This window comes from Gavia stellata, chromosome 15 (genome assembly GCF_030936135.1).
Source record: "Gavia stellata isolate bGavSte3 chromosome 15, bGavSte3.hap2, whole genome shotgun sequence".
NCBI lineage: Eukaryota > Metazoa > Chordata > Aves > Gaviiformes > Gaviidae > Gavia > Gavia stellata.
The window spans coordinates 23,762,054-23,789,839 of NC_082608.1; the positions used below are offsets into that span (position 1 = coordinate 23,762,054).

General features: G+C 40.8%; 1 protein-coding gene across 1 annotated transcript; it reads left to right on the plus strand.

Moving 5' to 3' along the window:
* The first annotated feature begins 636 nt into the window (after positions 1-636).
* On the plus strand, positions 637-25,398 carry ADAT1 (adenosine deaminase tRNA specific 1). The gene is made up of 9 exons (XM_059824847.1): positions 637-805; positions 1,574-1,642; positions 3,340-3,394; positions 4,270-4,400; positions 5,924-6,542; positions 11,608-11,753; positions 14,134-14,233; positions 16,848-16,934; positions 24,716-25,398. Exons 1-9 carry the CDS (start codon positions 637-639, stop codon positions 24,846-24,848), a joined length of 1,509 nt encoding a protein of 502 aa, XP_059680830.1. The 3' UTR covers positions 24,849-25,398.
* Positions 25,399-27,786: the final 2,388 nt, after the last annotated feature.

Sequence of the window (27,786 nt, forward strand, 5' to 3'; positions counted from 1 at the left end):
GCGGGCCCCGCGCGGGGAGGGGCAGCTGCGCCTGCGCGGGCTGCGTGTTGCTGAGGCGGGTGGCCCGGCGCGGCCTTGGGGCTTTCGCAGCCGCCGCCCGACCCGGCGAGGAGCGGCGGCACCGTTAACCCGGAGGGTAGGGGCCTACGCCGGGGGCGGCGTGATGTACGCTTGCGGGCTAGACCAGCTCACTCGGGGCGCTGGCTGCCCCGGCTGTGGAGCTCTGCGCTGCCCGGGCGCTGGGGCAGGGTGGAGGCCTCGGAAGGAGTGTGGTGGCGCCGGGCGCCTCGGGTGTGATGCAGGGACCGCACGGGGACGGCGGTGTGGTGAACACTGGTGACTGCTGCCTAGTGGGAACCTTGGGAACCCGGCAATCTCGCCTGCTGCCGGACTATGAGGGTTCTAGCATTGTTTTTTATTCGTAAGGATTTGGAAAAAAAGGAGGTTTTATTTCATATGATATATTTCTTATAAATAATCCCGAAAGGGGTGATGCAGTTAGGCCTGGAATATCGGAATTTGTTATAGGAAGGTGTCATGCAGAACAAGGCAGTAGGGTTTGAAGAGATGGGGCTTGTTAATCAGTGTTATTATGGAATCCAATTCTGTTTAGAACCTGCACTCGCACCAGGAGCCATGTGGTCAGCTGATGAAATTGCTGAGCTATGTTACCTGCATTATAGGACCAGACTCCCTAAGCAGGGGAAACCAGATCCAAACAGGGAATGGACTTCACTGGCAGCTGTTGTCAAAGTGGAGTCTGCAACCCAAAGAGAGGTTCTTGCTAGTCCAGGGAATCTGCAGGGTAAGAATGAGTTGTGGGGATTGGGGCCAGGGGGAGAAGGGTAGAGGAGGTGACAGTCCTTGATGCTTTTTTCCTTTATTTATTTTTTTTCCAAGATACCTGTTAAAAAAAAAAAAAAAAAACATGCACCTCTTCTTGTCCCATTTCTGTCTCCATCCAAATACTTTACTCTTTGTGATTGTAAAAGCTTTTGCAGCTTCTGTCTGGAAGGAGATGGTTATAGTGAAATGCTGTTCTCTGTCTGTAACTAAGAAGCTGAAAGCCTACATTTGGCTGTTCAATAAATGGCAAAAGTCTAGGCAGGACCTGAATTCCTAATGTAAAAAGTGTGTTCGGCTACTATTTGAAAGAATCCTAGAAAGGTCTCTCCTTTAACAGACTGCGTTATTACATTGTGCGTTTGTGTTAGTTCACCATCATCTTCCTTTCCCTTACTGGCACTTTTATGTTGTCATGCAGGTCGTATCCCATGCTTCTTTCGTATGTGTTTGAGGAATCCTATACCTGTGTCCACTGTGTGTTGTCTAGCATATCAAGCCTGTGTTAGCATTCCTGCTATGGGATCACAGACTTTTCCTAGCACTGGTGCTTCTGCCTACTGTGTTCAGTTCTCCAGCTGATAGCTTTTCCTTTCAGGAATGTTGCATGGCCTGCCTCCCTGTACCTTCCGTTCTACACAATGCTCTGTGTGTTGTCTTACCAGAATGACTGTATGAGAGCAATGCTTCTGGCGATAGTTCCTTTGGTTAATGTTGTTTCTTTTTTCAGTAACGAAGGAAGTTGTTGCTATGGGAACTGGAACAAAATGTATTGGCCAAAACAAAATGAGAAAAACTGGTAAGTATGGTGTAAAATCAAAGAACAGACTACCTATGCTACCTTCTTTCTTGCTGGTGTCATAAAATCAATTAAAATGTCCAAGGCGTTGAGCTCAGACTTGTGGATTGAAGCCAGAAATGTAAGGCAGACCTCACCTCGTCAAGAAGACAGGGGCTTTGGCAGCCAGAATGGCTTCCCTGAAAGTTTGCTGCACTTGCTGCCTTAAAGGTGAATAAAGTTTTTATATGTGGAAATGTGTAGTTTAGGTCCTGAGTCTGCATACCCAAAGACTTCATAACTAAAAGCAAAGCAAAACATAAGCAAAATAATTGTGCTTCAGTCACCTGTTACAGTTTAGTTTTATTGTGGTCTGATGCAAAAGATACTACTGCTGAGTTAAGTTACAGGTGACACTAGAAAGGTACTAACAGGCTTTTTCTCCCTTACCGTATGTTCTGCAGGTAGGTAGTTCTAAGTGTTCATACAATAAATGACTTCCCACAGCTACCATTTCTTACCATTTATTGTAGGACTCTCCTTGCTCTGCATGTCCATTTTTTTTATTCAGAATGTATGTGTCTCTTCTAGGAGAGGGGAGAAGCCATAGTAATTAATGCTGAAAAGTGACTAAGGAGGAAATGTGTTTGTCAGTATGTAGGTACAGAGCTTTCTACCTTCTTGAGACTTCAGAGGAGGAGTAGAGCCAGATAAGAGAAACGGTTTTGCATGCATCAGTTTTAAGCTGTTTCGCGTTCTGTATAACGTCCTTCATATTCAAATGACTTAGTGGAGCAAAAGAGAAGAAACTAAATTCTGTATCTTAGATTTTTGTGGCTGTTTCTTGTGACTTAGCTGTCTTAGAAGATTATTGGTACAGACGTTTTTCTGATTGATTTGAGAAAATTGTGATTAAACTGTTGTACTACTTGCAATCTAGGTATTAAGAATCAAAGTAGAAATTTGACTAGAAAAAAATAAAGCTAGTTCCTCTCTCTGTTGTTTGTCTTTAGTGATCTTAAGTTTACAAAATATTTTCCTCTTATGATAACGTTCATTTCTTTTTAAATTAACTTGGTTGGTAGGTCATGTTAATGGTTATCTGTTAGAGAACTTTTAAACTTTTAGAACTGTTAAAGAGGACTTCTATCACCTGGCCTTTTAGTCCTGAAATAAAAGCTGATCTACTGATCCTGTTCCTTTAGATACTGCAATAGGTAGACCCTGCAGGAAGTTTGAAGATGACATGTGTAAACCTGGTAAATGTCAGAATTATTTGCAAGAAAAGCAATTTAAATTGTAGGACATAGTGCAACAAGAAACTTCAACCAAAAGCTTAAACACTTGAAATTTTCTGGATGTTATGCTTACTCTGAGAATATAAAGATTTACTATTAAGAACAAACATCAGGAAGGTTTTGAAGGACGCCAATGTTTGTTCAATTCAAAGGATTTCAGATATCAGTAGAGTTAAAATGTGGTATTTAAACAAGTCTCTGACTTGCTGCAGAGTGAAGACTTTTATCCTTCATTTGTGTAGGCTGTTGACTTCCTTTTGTAGTGATTGGAAGTTTAAGTATCTTGGAATAACTTAATACCAATGTTAAACCTTTAAATGCTAACAAATCTGGAAAACTGTCATATGTCAAATTCTGTTTCCTTTGTTCATCTCCTTTTCAGTAATTATGTGTACTGTTCTCATTGGGTTATTGCTTTAGGAGACATTCTGAATGACAGTCACGCTGAAATTGTGGCCAAAAGGAGCTTCCAGAGGTGAGGCATGAAGTTCACATGCTGTTATTCAGTGCCACTTGAGGTTGGTTGTTGTGATACAAATGGTTTCGACCTATAGCTGAAATAGCCAGATTTTGCAGCTTCAGGGATGAGAATGTAATGAAAGAGACAGTATTAATTCTGTGTAAGGCAATGCTTTTTTTCCCTTTGTTAGCAGGAGTTTAACCTAATTTTTCACAGAATCATTAAGGTTGGAAAAGACCTGTAAGATCATCAAGTCCAACCATCAACCCAACACCACTATGCCATGTCCCACAATGCAACGTCCACATGTTCTTTACACTTCTAGGTAGTGTTAAGGCCCTGTCACAAAAGCTTGCTTCTTCCTCATTCTTGCAGAGCCTCTATACGAAGAAGTGGAATCTGATTCTATGTCATGTCAATGCTGGTCTGATGACTAGCTGTCAAGGGTGGCCTTTTTGCTGTTTCCCACATATCAGTCCTCCTGTTCACGTGGGATAAGCTGGTTCAAGGAACTGAGCCAGGAGAATAGTAATGCTACAGAAACAAGTATATTTCTTGTGGTTTGATGCTACTAAACTGGCTCTCACAGAATCGGATGAGTTGTGGTGCTGGTAAAAATACGGAGTGGGAGGAGGGAACCTTAGAGATACGATTTGAGGAGATACTTAACTCCACTGAATCCAACCCTTTGAGGTCTGTTATTAAGGTTCCAATGATGTGTGTGTGTTTATGGAGTATGTTGGATCCTTTCTATCTGTAGAAGCATAACTGATTGGCTCCTCACAGACTTCATCAGGAAAGAATAGGCACTAGTGGGTTATCTAATTTTTGTTGTTTTTCCATGCATCAAAAGTAAAGTAAATGTTTCACGAAAACTTTCTGCCTAATAGGTATCTTTTCCATCAGTTGAGGCTGGCAGCTTCCCATCAGCAATGCAGCATCTTTATTCCGGGAACTGAAACTGGGAAATGGAAACTCAAATCAAATATCATATTTGTTTTCTTCTCCAGTCATACCCCATGTGAGTATGTTGGAGTGGACCAATTTCATGGCTCCCACTTGTAGAATCTTTTCTGCCCCTTGCCTTTCTTTGGTGTCTTTTTGGTCTGGAGTGAGAGTGTGGCAGTAACTCATGTTATCAGTATGTGCCCTAAGATGTACTTGACTGATCCTCCACAGATACATTTGGCATTTTATTTTACTGGATGTGTTTCATGAGAACTCAGCAAATCCAATATACTGCTCATTATATAGTGGAATGCTTCACTTTCCCTTTAAACAATAATGGCTACTATTCTCTTTTCCAGAAACTTAACATATTTGTCATAGGTCTTGTCATATCTCCTGATGGCTTTGCTTTAAATGTTGTCTCCTTGGATTCAAATTTTAATAAATACATTGACATTTCCACAGTTCCTAAAAAACCAAACCAAAACAAAAACAACCAACAAACCAAAAAACAAACCCAAAAAACCACACAAAACAAAAACCCCTAACAAAAAAAACCAACTAAAAAACCCAAAACTGAACCACCAAACAATAGACAAACCAAACGAAAAATGAAAACACCAAAACAAAACAGAAAAAAAGAAAAACCACAAAAAAAAAACCCCACCCACCAACAAAAACCAAACTCCCAAAAAAGCCCCACCCACAAAACACCACCACTCCCCCAACCCAGAAACTTCTTATGGAATGGAAGGCAACTTTTTATTTTGTCATGGAAAACGCTCTCTGTGTGTTTTTAAAAAACAGCACCACAAAGATGAGGATCTGTTGGCAAAATGTAGGAATGTGACCTCTTCATCTGCCGGCTTATCAGATGTCTGGATGTTACCATGCTTTTACCAGTGTGTTCTTCAACTGCTAGTCTGTTACCAGAGTGAAGAAGTCTAAGGACTCTCAAAATATGCCTCATTGGTACTTCACATAGTGAATTAGTTGCTCATACGTTTTCATGATTTTGATAGTATTGCTGGAATATGCTATGATGGTTTTCTTTGTTAATGCAGTATGAGAATAGAATCTACATCTTCAAATTTAATAGCATTTAATAATTTCGTGACTGCCTTTTTCTCACGTGCCTATCAGGCTTTGTTTGCTTTGAACCAAGCTTTAGAATTTTGGTTTTGAGCTTGTTTTGGTGATAAAGATTAAATTTGCATCCTTATTTGATAGGTTATTCTTTAATTATTCTTTGTATTGTTAGGTCAGACTAGTTTTCCTGGGAGTTTTTAGCACTGCTTGTAGTCTGTCAAATGCCTTTGGCACCTTTTGCTTTACAATTTTTGTTTTAAATTTTGCTCTTTTGATTATTTCTTAGGTAGAATGCAAAACTTGAAATTAAACATGTATTGGCTCAAATTTCAGCGAACTCTGATTCATCATTGTACAGGGCAATGTTGTTTGAAAAGCGTGTTCTCATAGTTAATTTTTCCTGAGTGCAAATGTGTGAAAGCTAATAGTAGGTGTAATATTACTGGTGTGTTCCAGTCACGAGAGATGCGTTTTTGGCCAATTTTGACGTTACTTCTTTTGTTCTAGGTGGAGATGCTTCTATTATTCCAATTAGGGAACCAGGGAACCAGCTTTCTAAGCCAGTGACTGGAGATGGTACAGCTGGACAATCAGCAGAGTGTAGAAGTAACCATGATCATTTGGGTCTAGAAGATAAAAGGAAATCAGAGAAAATGGCAAGTAATCATATAATCAAGAGAATGAAAACTGACGATGATGGTTATTTTTCCATAATCACTGAAGACCTGGCTGTTCCTCAAGTATCTGTGAAACGAGAAGATGATGCAAATCCAAAGAGCTGTGAAAGTTCTGCAGAGATGCAAACAGCTAGTAAGGAGACCGGCTTAGGGAGACCAAAGGTGGTAGATGTTTATAGAACTGGAGCAAAATGTGTACCTGGAGAGCTGGGTGATGCCCGAATACCGGGGATAGGGTATCACTGTGTGGGATTATTACGAGTGAAGCCAGGTCGTGGGGACAGAACGTGCTCTATGTCCTGCAGTGATAAACTGGCTCGCTGGAATGTGTTAGGGTGTCAAGGAGCTCTTCTGATGCATTTCCTGCAGTATCCATTGTATCTATCAGCAATTATAGTGGGGAAGTGTCCATATAGCCAAGAAGCTATGCGGAGAGCCATTATTGAAAGGTAAGTGCTCTCCTTTGGAAATCAGATAACGTGTATGGAGAGAATGAGTTATGGAAGACAATGTGTCACGCAAATATCAGGACTTTGCACCAAAGTCGTCTATAGAAAATGTGAATTTCCGTAAATTCACATTTTCAGAAAGTAGCCCTGTGTAGTATGGAGAAAAGGTGACTACTGTTGATGGATCAGACTTGAAGATTCAGAAGTTCTGTTAGATTCAGGATCCCCTTGGTTGTCCCTTCATGGAGCTGTTACCCACCTGAGTTTTTCTAGAAGCCTTCCAGCAGAAAAAGCAGCTGGAAGGACACAAACTCACCGTGGTGAAGTTTTTTAGCGTAGTGAAGTTGAACTTTTCTTGCCCTCTTCCTGAATTTATTTCCTCAAGCAGGGTCAAGGAAAGTTTTAATTTATTCAGTTATCAATACTCTACAAAATCATTCTGAGTATCTGTAAGTTCCTTTTCATAGAATTGTGGTGGTGAGCAAAAGCAGTTTTTATTTCTTGCAGGAGCATTCCTAAAGTTAAATTAAAAAGCCCCCAAATCTGTCCATCCTAAAGGGAATCTGACTGAATCTAAATGAATGCCTAGGTACACTTTGGCACTGTGAAGGATGTCTTTCTGGTTGTCCTTACAAACCTTTTTATAACTTAGCCTTAAATGAACTTCTTAGTTCTTCTGAATCTTTTGCTGATTTTAGACCCTGCCTTCAGACTTACTTTCCAGCAAGTAAAAGATGCAGTATTTTAAACTTGCTTTGGAGGGAATTGTAGTAAAAAAAGTTTACTCTTTGTTGTCTTTCTAAGCTTGGATCCAAACTTAAAATTTTCCAGGAGGTTAATATTTGGGTTATTGCATATGCATACAAGCCCATCCCATGTACCTTTCTCGGTAGAGGTTTTTGGAAACTGCTGTTCTACTGTTTTGACTGTATCATGTGCCTTCAGGTGTGCTGTGCAGCCCATGGAAACTGAGTTCTAGACCTAACGCAAAAATTGCTGTGGAGCGGTGCAGTACATTCAGGTTTAGAAAGATGAGTGCTGTTTGGCAACCAGGTTGGAAAGTCATGATTTCATTCAACACTTGCTTCTGTTAGTGTTAATTGTCAGTTCGTTGCTTTTTGAGCAAAACTTCGTGCTTCTGGGACACTTCCCACTTGCATGCAAGCTAATGTCTCTCATTGGTCCATTCCACCGCTTACATTCACGCTGATTTGGATGTGCAGTGCAAGCTTACCTTTTGTAGTCTTTATGCATTCTGAGGGATGTACTTCAGAATTCTGCCATGAAACTTTGGCCTTCAGCTTCTGTAAAGGATGAAGTTTGTGGCTCTACAACTCTGGCTTTGGCATACTTGTTTCTCATCCTTCTGCTCTGCAATATAAAAAGCAGTGGAATTTTTGAACCTAATCCACCTTTAGGAATGATTGCAATAGCAGATAGAGGAGCCAAGTAGGAGAGATACTCTGCTGGACCTAATACTTGCTAGTAACGAGGGGCTCATTGGTGATATGACGGTCGAAGGAGGCCTTAGTTGCAGTGACTATGAGATGGTAAACAGGATTCTGAGGGGAGGGAGGAGAGTAAAAAGCAAGCTCACAATCATGGACTTCAGGAGAGCAGACTTCAGCCTCTTCAAAGATCTGCTTGGAAGAGTCATATGGGGGAAGGCCCTGGAGGCAAGAGGGGCCCTTAAAAACTGGTTAGTATTCAAGGATCACCTCCTCCAAGCTCAAGAGCGGTCCATCCTGACAAATAGGAAGTCAGGCAAATATGTCAGGAGGCCTGCATGGATGAGCAAGGAGGTCCTGGCCAAACTCAAACATGAAAAGAAAGCATATGGAAGGTGGAAGCAAAGGCAGGTAACCTGGGAGGAATACAGAGACAGTGTCTCTGTATGCAGGGATGAGGTTGGGAAAGCTAACGCCCAACTGGAATTGAATCTGGCAAGGGATATCAAAGACCAGAAGGGCTTCTCTAAGTACATAGGTGACAAAAGGAAGGTGAGGGAGGATGTGGGCTCACTGCTGAATGAGATGGGGGACCTGGTTACACAGGATGTGGAAAAGGCTGAGGTACTGAATGCTTTCTTTGCCACAGTTTTTACTAGCAAGATCAGCCTTCAGGAATCCCAGGTCCTAGAGACCAGGGGAAAGTCTGGAGCAAGGAGAACGTACCCTTGGTGGAAGAGGATCAGGTCAGGGAATACTTAAGAACACTAGAGATGCGCAAGTCCATGGGCCCTAATGGGATGCACCCAGGAGAGCCGAGGGAGCTGGCAGATGTCATTGCGAGGCCACTCCCATTAACCTTTGATCGATCGTGGTGGTTGGGAGAAGTTCCCAAAGACTGGAGCAAAGCAAATGCCACTCCATTCTTCAAGAAGTAGGGCCCGGGGAGCTACCGGCTGGTCAGCCTCACGTTGATCCCTGGGAAGGAGATGGAGCAGCTAATCCTGGAAACCATTTCCAGGCACATGAAAGACAAGAAAATCATCAGAAGTAGTCAGCATGGATTCACCAAGGGGAAGTCATGTTTGACCAACTTGAAAAACTTCTGTGATGAAGCGACTGGCCTGGTAGACAAGGGGAGCGCAGTGGATATTGTCTAGCTAGACTTCAGTAAGGATTTGATACTGCCTTTTGTAAGATCCTCATAGAGAAAGTATGGGCTGGATGAGCAGTCAGTGGGGTGGATTGAAAAGTAGCTGAATGGCTAAGCCTGGAGGGTGGTGATCATTGGACAAAGTGTAGTTGGAGGTGTAAGTAGCTGTGTACCCCACGGGTCAATACTAGGTCCAGTCCTGTTTAACATCTTCATTAATGATCTGGATGATGGCACAAAATGTACCCCCAGCAAGTTTGCTGATGACTCAAAACTGGGAGGAGTGGCTGACATGCCAGGGGATTGTGCTGCCACCCAGAGGAAACTCGACAGGCTGGAGAAAGGTAGGAACCTCGAAGTTCAACAAGGGGAAGTGCAAAATCCTGTACCTTGTGGAGGAACAGCCCCTTGCACCCATATATGGTGGGGGCTGCCCAGCTGGAAAGCAGCTTCGCAGAAAAGGACCAGGGGGTCCTGCTAGACCCCAGGTTGAACATGAGCCAGCAGTGTACCCTGGCAGCAAAGGTGGCTAATGGTATCCTGGGCTGCATTAGGCAAAGTATTGCCAGCAGGTCCAGGGAGGGGATCCTTCACCTCTGCTGGCACTGGTGAGGCCACACCTGGAGTGCTGTATCCAGTTCTGGGCTCCTCAGTACAAGAGAGGCATGGGCACACTGGAGAGAGTCCAACAAGGAGCCTTGAAGATGTTTAAGGGACTGGAGCATCTCATACGAGGAAAGGCTGGGAGAGCTGGGAGCGTTCAGCCCGGAGAAGAGAAGGCTGGGGGGGTGGAATCTTATCAATGTGCATAAATACCTGAAGGGAGGGTGCAAAGAAAATGGAGCCAGGCTGTTTTCAGTGGTGCCCAGTGATGGGGCAAGAGGCAAAGGGCACAAACGGAACCACAGGGGGTTCCCTCTGAACATCAGGAAACGCTTTTTTCACTGTGAGGGTGACGGAGCACTGGCAGAGGTTGCCCAGAGAGGTTGTGGAATCTCCCACCTTGGAGATACTCAAAAGCTGTCTGGACATGGTCCTGGGCAGCTGGCTGTAGGTGGCCCTGCTTGAGCAGGAGGGGTTGGACTGGATGACCTACAGAGGTCACTTCCCACCTCAACCGTTCTGTGATTTATTGAAGTGGTTCAGGACACTTTGCATGTGACAGCTTGTACTGGTCAGCTGGAAAAAGACTAATAAGAGTTGTGTTAGGCTATAAAGGCAAAGCTTATGTGCATTTCCATGGTGGTAAAAATTTCTGTGCTTCTTTGATCTGAAGTACACCCAAGATTTCATTTTCTTCCCTGCTGTGAGTGTAGAGCACTGATAGCACGTGTCACCTAAGGGAGATTTATGTGGGCGGTGAAGTGCGCTGCTGCTAAATGACAAAAGTCATCTGCTGTGCTCTGGCTTTCTTGTTCCTCAGATCCTTCAGTTGATGAAAACTATCCCAGCAACAAAAAGATAGGAAGTGGGTATTTTTCTTGCTTTGGAGGTTGAATCAGTTCAACGAAGGAATATGCAAGCATTAGAGGAGAGTGAATGGAACTGGGCAGAGTGGAGGGAAAGGAGAGCAAGAAAGAAACTGGGGAGCTGAAGCTGAACCACTCCCTTTAAGAGGCAGTTACTAGACCAGTTCATCTGAAGGGTTTGACTTGGTTTCGTAACTCTGTTTCTCCACAACCTTGCATCCTTCTAGGATGGTTGTAAAAGAGGTCATAGTATATTAATAGGGGAAACTAGCTACCTATCCAGTGGAGCTTACTCGATAATCCTTTCCTCACTCTGTAACACATGGGACAAGAATTTGCACAGCCTCAGTCTTAGGTTGCGAAGTCAGGCACTTTTCCAGACTATTAACATCTGACAATATGAACCTCAGTCTTAATTCATTCCTGCACTGTGTAAACATTTTGATGATTAAATATAGGCAGTTTTTTTCCTCCTCGTATGATCCTAATCCCATTCAGTGTGTAACAGTAATTTAACGTAACAAAGATGAGATTATACATGGAACTGTAAGTATATTTTGTATCTTTCTAGTCTTTGATTAGGAGCCTTTAGGTTCATAAAACAGTTGTTAAAGTAATGTGGTTGACTATGTAAATACTTTACAATTATTATTTTTCATTGTGATTGCGGAAGTATATTGCAGTTTTTATCCTGCATACTTTATCTCCATCGATTATACTAGCTTTTAACTAGACCTTTTTAAAAATCAATTCATCATAGTTTTTCTAGGATGGGCAAGGTCTTAATAATTAACTATGTGGCTTTCTTTTTTTAACAAATACTTTTTGGAAGGGAAAAGTGCCCCCAAATCTCCTTCTCTCTTCTGTACCTCATGTTCAGTTCAGTTTAAATTAAAAAGTAACATGTTTTGGATTACGAAGGGAAATTGCACAAAATTGGCTTGTTTGGGAAGACCAGACTTAAAATCACTTGCATTTTTCCGTGTTTACTTTAGGTGTCAGCACATCTCCTTTTTACCAGATGGTTTTCTTGCTCAGGAGGTTAAGCTGCTGCAATCGGATCTTCGATTTGAACATAGTCGTCAGGCAATTCAGGAAGTTCAAACTAACAGCAAAACAAAACTTGTTCCTTGTAGTGCAGGTGAGTTAACTTGGGCTACTTGCATAACTGCGTGCAAAAGTCCAAATAGAAATTAGGTGGGTTTGGTGGTTTCCTAAAATGGAACATCGTTCACTGCCAGTGCTAAAGGCAAAGTGTGACTTGTAACAGGAAATTAATTTCAGGTCAGAACTTAATTCTTAATACTATTCAGCTCAGCCTCTAGTTCCCTGTAGGGAGTTTTCAGACTGAATAAACACTTGGTTGATGCCACTAAGAATTTATAATCTAAACAAAGACAGAAAATAAACAGTGAAAGCAAAAGTCGTGAGGGCAATAAGAAAACAAAAATATTAAAAGACTTCTTGTTTCAGTTAGTTTTGCATTCTCCTTGGTAATGAACAGAAAACTTGCCATGCTGAGTTATGCTTGTAATTGCTCCAGAAATCTGTGAATGTAGAAAGAATACAGAGTAGTATAGTGTGAAGGTTTAATTGATAGAGGCTTTGCACATTGCATTTTTTGTCATGGTGATGAATGAATATGCAAGTCACGTTGTGATTTAGTAACATGGTCTCATTTGGGGAAAATAAACAATGGAACTGCCACTGTATGTGTATGGTTAAGCAGTTTCTTTAAACTTGGACATGCCTGCCTTCTGCTGTTGTATACTTTTCTGGCTTAACTGGAACTGGAAGTTATTCTATTACAATTGAGCTGATGATGAAATAGAATGGAAATAAAGGTTTCCTTAATGGAATTCAGATTCATTAAATTGGAGTTATTTACAGGTACCAGGAAGGAAAAGATTTTGATTCTGGGAGATAGGAAACAAAATTGACTTACTGAAAAATGTTGCCAGTTTACTTAGCAAAAAGGATCTGAAACCAACTGTGATTAAATTCCTGTGTATGCCTTTCTTTTTGTACAGTTACTCAGCTCATTCTGTTAAGTAAAGATGAATGATGCTTTATCACACTTTTTTGCATATATGAATTACGCCAGGTTGATTTTTTTCTTAAAGGGGTGAAAATCAGAATAAACTCTAAATTCAGGGCTGTTACACTGAGTATTGAAACATGCTTGATAAGACATTTCAGCTGGTATTTTTAAAAAGAAAAATGTGTTCCATTTAATATTTTGAAGTTTGCGATAACAATGAAGAAATCAAAGAATAGTAAACGTTTTCATTTTTAAGTAAATTTCTGTCTGCTTATCAGAGTCTGATATCCTCTGACCAGCTGGTTTTAGATAGTCCAGACACGTGGAGGGTTTAATGTTTAATACCAGTTGTATGTATTTAATGTTGTTTGACATTACACAGGATTTTAATTTAGTAGAGTGATACAGCATTTTACCTAAATCACAATGCAAGTACAACTTACACTTAGCAGAATATGCCAATTGCAGCATAGAGTTGAATGATAATGCAAGTGTGATTAATATAACCAGTCTCCATAATATGCTTTATAATGTGTAGTTTTTGAGCATCTTGAATGGCAAGGTGGTATCATGAAGGAGAGAAGCTGTGAAAATTGTCTTTAGAATTAATGCATGTGCAGCTGTTTTGCCTGTTAGGAATGCAGAGAAATGGGAGAACTTACGGAACAAAAGTTATCTCAGGGCAGTAGAAATTAAAGGAAGGGTTGTTAGGCTATGGAGGGATAGGTTGAGCATGTCAATCAGTTTTGTTTCTGTTAACATGCTACTGATGCTTTGCTAGTTATTTATAAATTTGTAAGGTGTGGCTTGCAGAGTTTCACCATAAAGAAGTTTACAGTCTAAGATGGTAATAAGGTGACCAGAATGGAGGTGAAGAATAAGGTTGTTGGCACTTGCTATCTCTTCCAACAAATTATTTTAATTTGACTGCTAGGTAATAACATTTTTCAAGTAAAGTCTACAGATACTTAACGTATGTCAGTTATCAAACAGAACTATCTAGAGTATACAATACACACTTAAAATAATAGTACACAATAAATTAATAAGGAAAACATAGTGACTGGTGCAAGTAGCTTGGAGTATTTCACAGCCTGATATGAAAATAAGCCATTTGACTCAGAAATTTCTTCATGCTTTGTCCAGACAGGATGCACAAAAGAAAGTAGAATCCCCCTGAAAGGGGGAGAATTACAAAGCTGGATTCTAAGTCCTTAGAGGCAAGGATTCTTGAAGGACCTGATTAAGATGAAAGCTCTGTGTGTGTATGTGTGTGTATATATATATTTTACTTTTTATTAAACAGAATTCACCTGTTGGGTACTGGAATCCTGGCCCTAGAGAACCACGGTCCTTTTTCTAGTTTGAATTATTTTTGGAAGCAGCATGGTATCATATGAACACATAGAATGAAAGGAAGTGTTAAGTTTTGCTTTTGTGATGACAGCATCTCCCTTGTTCATAATCCTTTCCTCTACAGCTATCAGTTGGAGTGCAGTCCCTGAGCAACCTCTGGATGTCACCTCAGATGGCTTCCGGCAGGGTACAACAAAGAAGGGGATTGGGAGCCACCAGAGCAGGTGTGAGAATGTTGTGATATCTGGATGCATATATCTTGTTAGCATAAATGCCTCTGTCAGCTCCTGTGATGTGTAGTGCATTGTCAGAGCAGAAAGAAATCTAGGGAGTGGGGAAAAAGGGAAAAGGAAGAGTCACTGTGTAAGGGAGAGAAGGGGAGTTGGAATGACAGAAGTTGAATGAGGGTTAACAAGTTTATCCTATTTCTTCTTTATCACTGATTAAAGAGAGCGTTGTAGATAACAGTGGTGGGGGACTATGATCAATTTTTATTGAAAGACAGCTTGTTTATTGGTGAAGTTAGCAGACTTTTTGCTTTGTATTTTTTGGGTTGATGACTGTGAAGCAAATGTGTGTTGTTGCAGGTCCTCTTTTTACAGATTTATTTTTCTGTACGAGTCAGGCCAGCTGACCTGGACGATTGTTAAAAGTGTTGCTTTGAAATGTGGCTTGCTGCATTGAAGTTTGGAAATGTTATGAAATGCTTGCAGCAGATTCCTAACACAAAACATGTCATGTTTCCAGTTGTTGTCTTGACACTGTGCTGTTTAAGAAACATGATAATCTTCTATCAACTGTTAATGTTTAAAGAAACAGTTGTATATTTTTCTTGTGGTTGAGAGAAATTACTTGTAAACATCTGCGGACAAATTTCTCCATCTCTCTACACTTCCCTCAGTTTAGGTGAGGTGACCAAAATGATCATTGGTCTGTGGAAGTTTGGCTTGAGGGTTAGGGTCATGTTTTGGTTGTTGACTGCTTATACTACCAATTTATCAATGGTCATATTGTTCATTTTTCCCAGGCTTTTTGGGAGAAAGTAGATAAACCTGACAGTAGTGAATAAAATGGTATGTAGAGCTTAGACGATTCTTGTAGAGAATTCATTCACATGCCTACAAGTTGCACATTCTGAGCTTCTTGAAGTTAGGGCTTCCTTGACTGAAGTTTATCCTGGTATATCCTAGTATTTCCAAATGTTCCCTGGAAAGAAGAGGTTTGTGGTTTGTGATCAGTATTGGTGTCTGGGGTATAGTTAGCACAGGTGACCTGGGTGACTTAGTATGTCTTTTGAGACAGGCTTTATGTGCACTGTAGAATATTAGTTTTCAATATGTGGTGTGTAATGTATTGCAGAAGATGTGTGAACGATCAAATAAACTAACCAACCCCTTTTTCTCAGTAGGCTTAAATTTGTTATATAGCATTTGTGTACCAACTCTAAAACTTCAGAGCCATCTACTAGCTGCTGGTTTGCACAAAACTGGAGGAACTTAATTATTGTTGAGAGATCCTCCTCTTTTCTTTACATGTGCTTGAAATTCACTAAAACTTTCAAAAGTTCTTAGAGAGGGCCTACAAGACTGTGATTGCAAAGGTCTCACTTCCTTGGGAAATCACGATTAAAAACAATGTCAAGGAATAAGTAAACTGTTTACACTTTCGTGATAAATGGTCACAAGAGGAACTTCTATCATGAAAATAAGCTTTATTAGGGAGTGTGTGTTTAATAATAAACAAGACTTGTATTTCTACCCTGTTTTTTTTCCCCTCAGGGAATCTCAGGGTGATTGGTGGGGGGTGGTGTTTGTTCTTCCCTGCCCCCGCCCCCAATGTGCTAGATAACACTAAATATCAAGGAAGGTAAAGCTGACTGACTAAAAGGAATTTGTAGGTAGATGTCTGGTATGTGCTTCTGTTAATGCTTAATTAACTAAAATACCAAAAACTACAGTATGAACTTGTGACAGACGAACATGAAGATGAAATTTTAGAGCATCTTTGCATGCCAGTTTTGGGGTTCTTAATATACTAGCAAAATAGGAAGGTTATTTTGGTATTTTTTTTTCAATGCTTCTGGAGAATCAGCTTGCACATGTTGAACTGAATCAGTCATTGTGAAGACAGGTGTATAAAGAGAATTTAATTAAATAGAGAAAATGGCTGGGGCTTTCAAAAACAAACCATGCTTTATAAACAGCTTTTCTGGTTGCCCTTTCTTTGGGGCTTAAGCTGACAGAGATGCATATGGTATCTTTAAAAGACCTTTCAAACTTTGATTCCCTTTATTTTTTTTATGAGCCTCTTTGTATTTAACTGCCTTGCAGCTGTTGCTGAATGTGTCATCGTCACCACTGTGAAGAGGACAGCATTGTTCCAGATATTTCTGCTGGTTCTTTTATTTGTTCTGAATAATACGAAATTTGTCAGTTTGAACAAGCCTTTAGAGTCCTTCTGTGCTTGTTTGATCACTTCTGGGACTAGTCCTTCTGGCTCAACCTTGCTGTAGTTGTGAGCTGATGACGGTGCAGTCTCACGCAGATAACAATGTGGGGATATTAAAATGTTCTCTCTGCAAACTGACAGAGTGCAGGCTGGGACAACAGGGGCAATGCAGCTCTTTGTCAATATAACATTTAAAACAAAAAGGCAGGAGGGCAGCTCGGATGGGGTAGGAAAAGTTAAGTTGTGAAGAACTTCTTACATTCTTTGAGAAGTGAACATGTTTTTTTAATCAAAAACGTTCCGCTGGGATGTACTACTGTGAGCTGTAAGAGGAAGTGCGTTTCTGATTTCTTTTTTCCCTCAGAATTTCTAATTTCTTTTTTTTATCAGATCCAAGATCTGTAAAGTGGAACTCTTTCATACGTTCCAAAAACTGGTGACAAGTATTTCACAAGAGGATCTACCAGACACTCTCCGGTAAAGACATTTTTGTTATATTTAGAAGAGTGTATTTATCTTAATACAACTCAAGAATACTGTGATGATACCAGAATCTGTTCATGAATCTCACTTCAGATAAGTTAATTGTTAAAATTTGATACTTGAAAAAAGTGGCATGTGCTTGATGGGTTAGGAAGACTCTCCTTTTGGTCTTTTTATTCACCTCCTTGGAGAAATAGCTATTGTGTCTCATGTCTTAATGACAAACAGAAGAAATTGGAGGTGGTTTGTTTGTTTGGAGTTAAGGTAAGAATTTGGGGCAGTTGATCTCTGCTGAAGGCTTACTACTTTTCAAAAGGGTAAACTCTGTTCCTGATCGGTAGAGCCTTGTCCTTCTCTTGTACTAGATCTGGTGTCTGTTGGACACCTCTGTAAGCTTCTTCAACTTGCTGTCTTGGCAGAAAACTCTACATTTCAGGGGTTTTTTTTCTGAGTTAAAGTGGTCTTGTCTGAAAGTGGCAGTGGACAGCTGGGGAAGAAGGAGTGGAGAGGGACATGAGAGGAAGAAGTACTATCTTTCCTTTTGAAAACATGAGCTGTTAGATCAGCTGCCTGCAGCACTGTACCCTTGGTGGCATTCAAACCCCCCATCCAAAAATTGTCATGGGGTTATTGATATCTGATTGGTGTTTAGTGGCATTTGATAGAATTCTTTGTTTCACAAGAAGGAAGAGTTTAAGTAAAAAAAATTTTAATTTTTTTTTTTTAATTTAAGACAAGTCTAGGCGAAAATCTCTTTTCATCTAAGTGTATGATGGAGTAAGAGCTAGTGAAGTGAGATAGTGTGTAGGACTCTTTCTGCAATGCATGGGTTATGTAGATGGAGACTTTCTGGAAAGAACAGAAAGCAGCTTTTCTCTGAGGAAGCCATACTTGGAGGTTTCTTTAACATTATGAGAAACAAGTTTGGTTTATCAGACTGGAGTTTCTTGTGGTAATCATCTGGTCTGGCATTGCATTACTTGCATTATGTATTTGGTGGTACTCCTGCCCAAATAGCTACCATAGAGCAGGGCATAGTTACCTCTCACTTTGGCTTAGAGATTCTGAGGGATGTAGAACGTTCCAAATCCATAGCCTTGGAAGCTTTATTTTATTTTAGACTTATTTCCAGGTATGATTTCACCAGCTCTGGGATGCAATTATACCAGCTGTTGAGCTAATTCAACTGCTTGTAGCTGCTGATGGAGATGGTCTGCAGCAGTCTCTGCTGCTACTGTCTGTAGATTCCTGTTTTCTCCCTTGTATCAGTAGCACTTCTCCAACTTCATGGTAAGCCAGTTCAACTAGCTAGTGTGGCAGAAAACAATTTCCTTGTCTTCTGTGTTTTCTATTGGACTAATGAGCTGAACTGGCTCATGGGAAGCTAAAACAGATAATAAAACCTGTGTAAAGGAAGGAGGTATGTGGCTGGAGGCAGGGGAGATAGGCCATTTTTGCCTTTAATGGTACCAAGACATTAGATGAGATAAACTTAGCCAAAGTAAGCGCACCCTGGATCTTTAATTATTAAATCTTGCTTGCTTTTGAGTTTCATGAATTAAAGATTGCAGTTACCTTCTGTGTCTGTAGAAGTGTCTCATAACTATTTTAAAGTTCTGATGTCAACATGAGCCATGCTATTGCTGAAACGGTTTCAACTGATTCTGTAAGTAGAGATACACTTTCTCCTTAATTCAGTTTTAAATGTAAAATTATTAGCCTCTCTTGGGTGGGAGTTTGTCCTCACTTGTTTAGCCATCATAATTTCCTCAGAATAGAGCATGAGCTGGTGCATTGTTGGGTAGGTGACTCATTGTGCTGATCATGTGCTGCTTACATAAAGTCACTTCACCTCAGGGCTTTTCTAGACTCCAGTGGCTTTGTAATTTCCTTTGACTTTTTTGTCCTCTACTATTTTTCAGGCTGGGCTTCTCCTGACAAAATCCAGCTGATTCGCAGATGTGGCATCATTTTTAGGCTGCACAACCTCTATTTATACAGTAGAGGTCCTAGCTCACCAGTCAGCTTGTCCAGTTGCTGTCCTTTTGAAGTCTTTGTTTTTCCTCCTCTTCGCTTAAAAAGCGAAATAAAAAAATGTCTTTGTATTGCTGTTTCCTCCTTCTTCCCTTTCCCTTTCTACACAATATACCGATGTGGTTTTTTCCTTTTTCTTCCTTTCCTCCTTGTAGTCTGAATTTGAGTGGGCTTCGGTTAAGAAATCCCACACTCTCAAATCGTTTCTTCTAAACTCCTGTGCATTTGTTACCCAGTTTTTTTATTTTCTTCCCATTCAAATGTATCTTGTTATCTCCTCCCACAAATGGTTGGCTGTAGTCCTATGGTGTCACCCAGTTTCCTTTTCCCACTTTGCCCCTAAGTTCCTGCCCTGCCTCTTCTAGTCTTCTTTTTGGTCTGTTGCCTCCCCATCCTTTGTGCTCCATCAAGGGAATTTCATTCTGTAGTCCTCTCAGATTTGCTGAACAGCTTGTCTTGGTAGTTGTAGGGTATATTAGGACAAGGATCATTCTTTATTTGACCCTTCCTTTGTCTACTGTTGTCCACTGTCAGACCTAGGATACTTGGGGCAGTTAAAGCTTTACATGGAACTAGTATACTGATTCTGATGTTCTTTTGTTTTCTTCTTTCCTGTGTCTAAAGCTGCTTCTCCTGGTTTTTGTGCCTTCCTTTCTCTTTCATTCTTCACTTCTCTCCAGAGGATCAGTGCAGGCACTGTTAAATTGGAAGAGGTAGAGAGCCTACTGGGGCAGAACTTTGCTGGCTCTCCTAAAAGGCAAGTTTAGGAATTTATAGCGGTGTAGCTTAGCTGAGATGCTAAGCATAACATTCAAAAGGGTTTTTTTTTCAGGATTTAGTTTATTTGCTTTCAGCTGAAACTGTGAGGAGGAGGAGGTGTTCGGCTGGCATTAGCTAGCTACGTCTTCACCAAGAACCAGATAGTGCTGTATTATGCTGTCCCACTTTCTTTCTTCCTTTCTGATAATTTCTATGATCTCTCTCTTCTGTGCCTTACTTAAATTCTCACTGATCTCTCTAGCTAGACTATCTAGAATGTTATTTGTTTCTTTATAACCTCTTAACCTCCACCTGCCATACTTCATTCTCTTCTGTTGACTCCCTCTCACATGTTGTTTCGTGTTAATATTTTGAAATTACTGGTACATAAATCCATCTTTTTTTTTTTCATGTTTTCCATGCTTACTGTCAAAGGAATGATGACACACCATTGAGCAGTGTTGTGCCATCGCTAATCTGAATTATTATCTAAAAACTCTGCAGTATTATTGTTGTTTGCAGATCACTTGGTGGTAATATGGCAAAGGAGGTTTTTTGCATTGGGGTTTTTTTTTTCCCCCTGCTTGTAGAAAAAAACATGCCTTGTTCATCACCTGAGGGAAGTGAAAGCCTTCTTTTGTCATACAGTAGCACCTACCATACAGAGTCACCAGGCATTGCTGTTGGTGTGTGGCTGGCTGTGCAACCCTTTGTAACATAAACCTGCCCTGAGTTTCTTGCTGGGCTTGGTAAATGGATGACTGATCCCCTTTTCTCTTAAATTGTAGTCAGGAGCCGTCATAATTAAGATTGTGCTTTCTTCCTCCTTCCCATTCACTCTGCAGTACAGACATTCCAGTTCCAGTAACACCTAGCTGGAGGGGATGGGTTGTTGTACAGAGGCATGCAAGGACTTTCAGGTGGCTTTAAGGTTTAAATATCTAGACTAAAGTATAGAACCTTCACTTGGGCTTCACGTTTAAGATTTTTTGCTAGTGTTCATTTGTGAAAAACAAAAGGATTCTGCCAGGTGACTGCTAAATATTTCCTGCTGGAGTGACTGAGGATTATTGTAAGGAAGTGTCAGCCTAATGAAAGTAACTGTCATGGGAGGGGTGCAGTTCCACTGTTACTGCAGTTCTCCAGTTAAAAAAAAAAAACAACAACCCACCACATTTGGCAAGAATTTTGTTGCAATATCTAGTCCCTTTTCAATTTTCTTTTTAAAATTTGTACATTAGACGATTCCTGTGATGGTCCTACCACTGCATAGAGGCCTGTGGGACAGTTAGGTCCTCTGATCTAACTAAGAAAATCTTTTCTATACTGTATGTCACAGATGCTTGTTAGGTCTTTGCCAGATTGAAGAGCCTTTTATTGAGTAGTATTTTCTGCCCCATGAAAATACTTACCCATCATAATTATCTCAAATCCTGATCTTTTTCTTTTTTAATTACTCTGTTGAGCTTCTACATCTTTTCCTCTGTGTGATTAATTTTTTTCCACGTCTCAGATGACATTGGGAAAAGTCACAAAGCTAATTTTCCAATTTTTTCTATAATATTTTGAAAATCTGGTCTCCCAAGCTAGACACAGCAATGCAGTAACAATCTTCCAAATGCTGCAAAACCTTACATGACTGTTAAAACTTGTCGTATTTGAGTGGAACTCACTCATTGAGTTAGCTCACTCTGTGACTTTGTTCTGTATTTTGTTAACAATTAGTGTCAATTACAAAGTTTGCCTGCAGTGACTGCATTTTATCTGAAGCGTTGAAGAAGATACTAATAGATTAGGCCAAGTATGGTTTCCTGGACCCCTATCATTATGGATTCACAGCAGATTGTTATATATTGAAGATCTATGAGCTTTTGCCCTCTTGGATGCGATTCATTAATTTTTCTATGAGAGTAATGTTTTGGTTGATGCCTTGCGCTTATGTCAATATTTTTCATGTGCGATATGTCTGTAATCTCAAAAGTGCATTATGGGTTGATTGTAAACGTTTGAAACTGAATATGGGGTTAAAGGTAGGGTTTGTTGCTGAGAAGAAAGTATTACAGCAATGTATTAGTTTTCTTTGCAGGCTGCCTTGCTTGTGAGCCCATTTCTGCTCAGCTTTGCACGTGGCTGAGCACATGAGTGTTTTCAAGCATAATCATGATTTGTGTAAGGCTTTTTCCAAGAGCGCGACACCTTTCAAAATGAAATCTGTGGATCACCCCTCATGTCTCTGGCACACAGCCGTTGGAATCACTCTGTCTCTCTCTTATACAGTAGCATAGGGGCAAGATTGAAATAGTAAAAGGAAGCATAAAAGGAATATAGTCAGGCAGACCTGGATAGGCTGGAGATCATATGATTGTACTGGGCTTTGCCTGGGGCAGCAAACTAGTGTTCACTTCTGCCAAAAAAAAGTCACAGGTTCTTCATTACTAATGCTCAGATCCTTAATGGCCCAACCAAAGCTGAGATACAGTCAAATCATGTGAGGTTTTTAGGCAGATGTAATGTACTTTGAATTTGAAAGCATTTTTCCCATATATATGTTGAAAATTTCTAAGCAGCTTAATGTAGAAGTTGAACATTAATTAAATAAATCTGTTTGATTTTGGCAGCTCTTTGAGGAAGTTGTTTAAAATGCAGCTTTCTGTTGCATCCACTGTTAAATCCTGTAGTGATGTCTGCTTGGAGAATGAGACCCCAAGAGGCTGTGGTCACAAGTGCTCTTGTAGCTGCTACAGTGGGGTGAAAATAATGAGCTGCTCCTTACTGTCTCTCCTGCTTTTATGCTAGCTGTATTTTCCCTTACTGTCTACCGTAACAGTTTCCAAACTAAGGTCTGTTGGAATAATCTAGGTTAGAAAAATCGCATGTGTGTTTCAGTTAAATTGAATCAGACTGGCGGTTATATGAGTTGAAGAGCCATTGATTTGCCAGCAGATTCAGGAAAAAGACCAATATTTAGCAAGGAAGAAATGAAGAACAGCTAGGCATTGGAGTCCTCCTCTTGGCTTAGTGGCAGGTGGAATATATCTATCCATATCTGGATCTCTATCTATATATGTGCATCCGCAGCAAATGCAAGGAAAACAGCTGTTTTGCCTTTAACAAAATTGAGCCGCTCCAAAAATCTGTGTTGTATAATTCTTTTTTGATCTTTGACTATCCTAAATGTTACCTCGTAAGTACAATTAGCTGTGTTTTGAAGATGTAAACAGCATCTGATACTAGCTATTCTATGATAAAGGACAAATATAAATCATTAGATGCATTTATAGTGAAGAAGGGCAGGGTCAAAGTCTTAAATATGTCAGATGTACTTTAAGTGCAAGAAGCATGCTAGCATGAGAGAGTTTCTTCCCAAAGAATGATTCGGTTATTATCCTTGAGTGTAAGCATGCATATTGCTCCCCAGAGAATGTTTTTGAGGTGGAGGAGAAGGTGCAGGTGGTTTGTACCGTGTCTGAGGTACATGTTGGAGTACCTGGGAGAGGAACAGCTTGCCTATGCTAGGGATGTGGATCTGGTTGTGGTGTGCTGACCTTGGCCCTTCTTGGATCTGTATTGTTTCCTGAATGCTGCTTATTCAGATAGTTGCTGGTCTTTTGCCTGTTCAGTGATGCTTCTAAGCCATGATTCACCATTGATAATGGGGTTCTGTGACTGTTCCACTGGACAGGTGGAGCAGAGTTGCAGTGGGCCCTTTCATGGAACTTTACAGAGCAGCTCGGAGGTTAGTTTCACAGAGTTTGATTAATGTGAAAGCAGTAAAGAAACCAAAATGGATTAGCTGTGACAAGAGCGCAGGCAGGTTTGTAAGAGAGTATACATCTCCCATGTTCAGCAACGGCATAGACAGGTTCTCCACTCTTGCATTTTCTGAACCTAAGGTCTGCAGGATAGATAATATCTCATGGCTTGCTATGCATATCACAGTGTTCTAGAAATACATTTATAGCAGAGTGCTGAATGCCTGAAATACAGCTTCTGATGGTTTGCTGTTACCTTTTTTGGGGTTTTTTTGGGGGGTGGGGCATGGTTGTGATCAATATTACCTTTGAGCATGAAAGCCTGTTCTGGAAGTTAGTGCAGTGGTACTCAGACTTTTTAGATTAGGGTTCCTATAGTAGTTTGGCTCTTCCTCTTTCTTGATGAAGGTCATGTTGCCTATCATCTTCCCTTCTTATTGGGTCAAATGTATAAACATTACGTGCCACATGTGGCTGACAGACTGTTTGGCAAAGGGAGATGAAAGAGGCTGGGAAAGGAATGCAAGGAAAGGAAAAAAGTCTTGATGAAATTGTCTTAGAGGCATTTGTGTTCAGATACTCTAGACCTGAATTTCCCTATTTTGAAAATCAGTGGTATAATGCACTGAGTGAGTGACCAATGGTTCTGCTGAGATTGTGGGGAGCAGGTGCTACATGAGGAAGGGGAACAGAGCACCAAAACTGCTGAGTCTCTTTTGCTTTAGGGAGAAGATAAAAAGCTATTTTCTCCTTTGTCTCACTGTTCCCCATTATTTTGTCTTGGAAAAGAACAACTGTCCTGTTCATCCTTGTCCCCTTCCCTTACAGCCAGCAATTGTATCCATTTTTCTAGCAAAACAAGGCTACTTCCACCCAATTCAAAGCACCTATCTCTAGCCACCTTTTCTGCTTTGCTTCGAAACTTTTTGCTATCATGGAAGTGTTCTGTAACTTGTTGTCACACAGTCAAACACTGACACTTCTATTGCTCAAGAGTGTGTATGAAGCATGGTAGTGGAGCTTCCTTTTGTGAGATTGCTGACAATGTCTAGGTACACTAGCTTCAGGGCCTGGACCTCTCCAAGTCTCCCTTAGACGCGTAAGAGAATTTCACTTAGTAGCATAAAAGAGCTCATAGGGCATCATCACATTGTTTGATTGCTTTTTTCATTTTGTGATGTTACATCCAATAGGATAATAGAAATGTTTTTGTTGTGCATTTTCTGTCAGGATGAAGACTCTAGAAACCTACTGGGACTACAAGGAAGCTGCACTAAATTATCAAGAAGCCTGGAAAGTGCTGCGTAGCCAAGCCCTGCTGGGTTGGGTCAAGAACGCCGAGGAATACCTGCACTTCACATGAGAATACACGTGGCTGTGTAAATCCAGCAATAAGCCCTGGTGCATAGCAGATACCTCTGCAGTTCACGGGTCAGGAAAAGACATCCTCTAGTTCCTGTGCTGTAAGGAGACAGGAGTGAAAAGGAAAGCAATTTAGAGATGTCTTTATTTTGGTTGAGTTGAAGCCCCCTTTTTATTGAAATATGGAAAAGAATCATTGCAGACTTAAAGTTCTGAGCTGCATGAAACAATATGCCTCCAAAAGAAAGCAAGCAGTGATGTGCTGTCCTCTGTTATGTGAGGATATGATCTATCAGCTGTAGTCCATTGCAGTGGAAGTAATGTCAACTGAAATTGCAGCAGTGCTATGGAAGAAAGGCTGTCATTGTAAAATTTTAGTGCTGCTTTTTTCTTCCACTCTTCATAATGTTATGGTTGGTTTTGTGTTGCTGGGACAACCCTAATGTATAGTAAGGAATATTTTTATAACTCTTGGCTCTCCCTGTCTGGTGCCTGGAAGAATTTTCCATGTCCCCAAACCCCACTGCTTCTAACTGGAAATACTAGTTCTATTAAAGGGTCTTTTTTCTGGGAGTCCTTCATGTAAGCTTCTATTTACTAAATATAGCTGAAGCAGAAGCAAAAGAGTGCTGGGGAGAAGGCTGTGTCAAATAATACCCGTTAACGACATCCTGTGCATCTCTCTTAATTTCAGGACTTTACCAGATACCCCTTCAACTGCTTTGCTTCTGTGGGCAGGAAAGAAACCTCCTGAATTACCTTGTTCAGACCTGTCAATCCTGTGTAATTCTACACAAACATTTACCTACTTTTCAGGTTTCAAGCACTGTCCATCCCCCTGTACCCCTGTTCCCTCGTGATACATGGTTAATTAAAAGCAGGGATGCCTTAGCCATTTATGTCATTGTTTCCTGGCAAATGTTCATTAATAGCCTGGCAAAGGTGGAGGTGCTTTGCAGGGGACTGGAAATAGTCTCTGGCAGTCTCTGCCTTTATGCTTTATTACCAAATAACATCTGCATGGCAAAACAGTCAACATTGCGAGCTGGGGGGAGGCAGCGGGTAACCCTCCTTAAACTTTCTGTCCCAATTACTGCCTTCTGTGAGCAAGTTCAGGACTATGTAACTGCTACTGAGCACATGCCTCTCTTGTACTTTTTCTATTATAAACTACAATTCATAAAACATTTGGACACGGCAATGGCAGGATGAAAGAAGTGGATAATTTAGAACTTAAGAATTCTTTAGTGATTTGAGTTTTCTGTTCTTTGGTATCTTACTGTAGTTTTGGGTTTGAAAAATGGGCACAGCAGTTGTCCAAACAGGCTTTACAGTCAACCTACTGAGCTACATATGGGACTGAACAGTACATATCCCACTACAGTCTGAGAATTGATTACAGGAAATCCTTTTGCTTTACACTTGGGTTGACTTGTCATATAAGAGTAGTTCTGTCTTATTTGTTGAAGAAGTAACAAAGAACTTGAATTCTGTGTGTATAAGCCTGTCCTCTCAAATCCAGCACTAACATGCAGAAAGACCAGTTATATTGGTGAGGGAGGAGTCGTCGTATGTGTTTGTAAAGGGCAGGGGATTATGGAGAACAGTGACTTGAGTTAGTCACCAGAGGATGAAAAATAGCCAGATGCCATTGCAGATGGCTACAGGGTAAACTCTGAAGAGAAATGGTAGCAGTTATATTAATTGAGCAAATAGCATTCCAAGGGCAGGGTCCTGTGGTGTACCTAAAGGGATAACCAGTATGTTTCCAGGCCCCTGAAATTTACCTTTGTCCTTCCCTGAAATCTTGCAGAAACTATACCTTAACTTACCTAGTTTCCCTTTGTTCATCAAGAAGGTCTGTAGTGAACCTGCTGACCAGACTGGAATGTTCCCATTTCCTACCCAGCTGTAATGTTAAAATGGGTTACATAAGGCTAGTTGTTCTGTAGTCTTGGCAACAGACTAGTTTTCAGATGAGCAGTTTTATGATGTAAAGGCTTTTAACTCTTTCCTAAAACTTGAGCCTGGCTGTTAGGAGAGATTGTTCCTGGTAAGATTTTCCTGTGCAGTTGTAAAATACTTGTGAACTGTAGACTGCTGCTTTCTGCTACTTGCCAGGTTTAAAAGTAGTTTTAGAGGTCCTGAACACTGATACTAACCTCACTTTTTGAATGGAGCTGAGGATATATTTAAGCCTAGAGTGAGTCAGTGGATACGCAAAGAGAGGGAAGGAGCTAAAAACAAAGCAGCATTTAAAAGGCTGAGGGGCTAAGCCTGCAGGATCTTATACTCAGCTGGAAGGCATTTCTGGGATTGAAAATAAGTATTTAAATGCTGCATCTGTTTAATTCCAAAATGTCAGGAAATGCTGTAGGCAGTACCAAGAAACCAATCTAAAAATTGGAAGGGAAAATGCAGAGAGAAGAGATAACACAGTCTCCGCTTTTGGAAGAGGTAGCAAACTAAAGTTTCATCATTGTTAGCACATCTTTGGAAGAATTGCTCCTGGAAGGTAGCAGTTGACATGTTCCAAGCTTGTATGACTCCTTTGCACTGGAATAGCTGATGCACTGAAAAACAGAGATAGGCAGGGTGTAGGGAGGACAGTAGAATGCAGAGACTCTGCCACAGGGGAGCAGAGTTGGGGGGGAAGTAGGGACAATGAAGTGCCCGCAGTTCATGGTTAATGAGGACAACCAAACAATTGCTAATAGGAGCAGCAGAGCATATGAGGGCACTGGGATTCCCAAGGCATGTGTAAAATGGTCTGCAGAGCATACTTGTATTACCCAGATAGGTCCTTGACTTTCCCAAACTAGTATGGGGACCAATGATCCCTATTTGCCAGAACAAAGAAACTGTAATCCTTATTTTGAGTGGGATGTCTTTAACAGCTTCACTATTGGAGAAATCATTCTGGTTTCAATCACAGTAAG

Bases quoted from the DNA above. Each gene is read 5' to 3' on its own strand.
- ADAT1 (XM_059824847.1), top strand. From the start codon at position 637: ATGTGGTCAGCTGATGAAATTGCTGAGCTATGTTACCTGCATTATAGG. The intron at 14,234-16,847 runs GTGTGAGAATGT...TTTTTTTATCAG, and splicing joins ATTGGGAGCCACCAGAGCAG to ATCCAAGATCTGTAAAGTGG. The intron at 16,935-24,715 runs GTAAAGACATTT...ATTTTCTGTCAG, and splicing joins GATCTACCAGACACTCTCCG to GATGAAGACTCTAGAAACCT.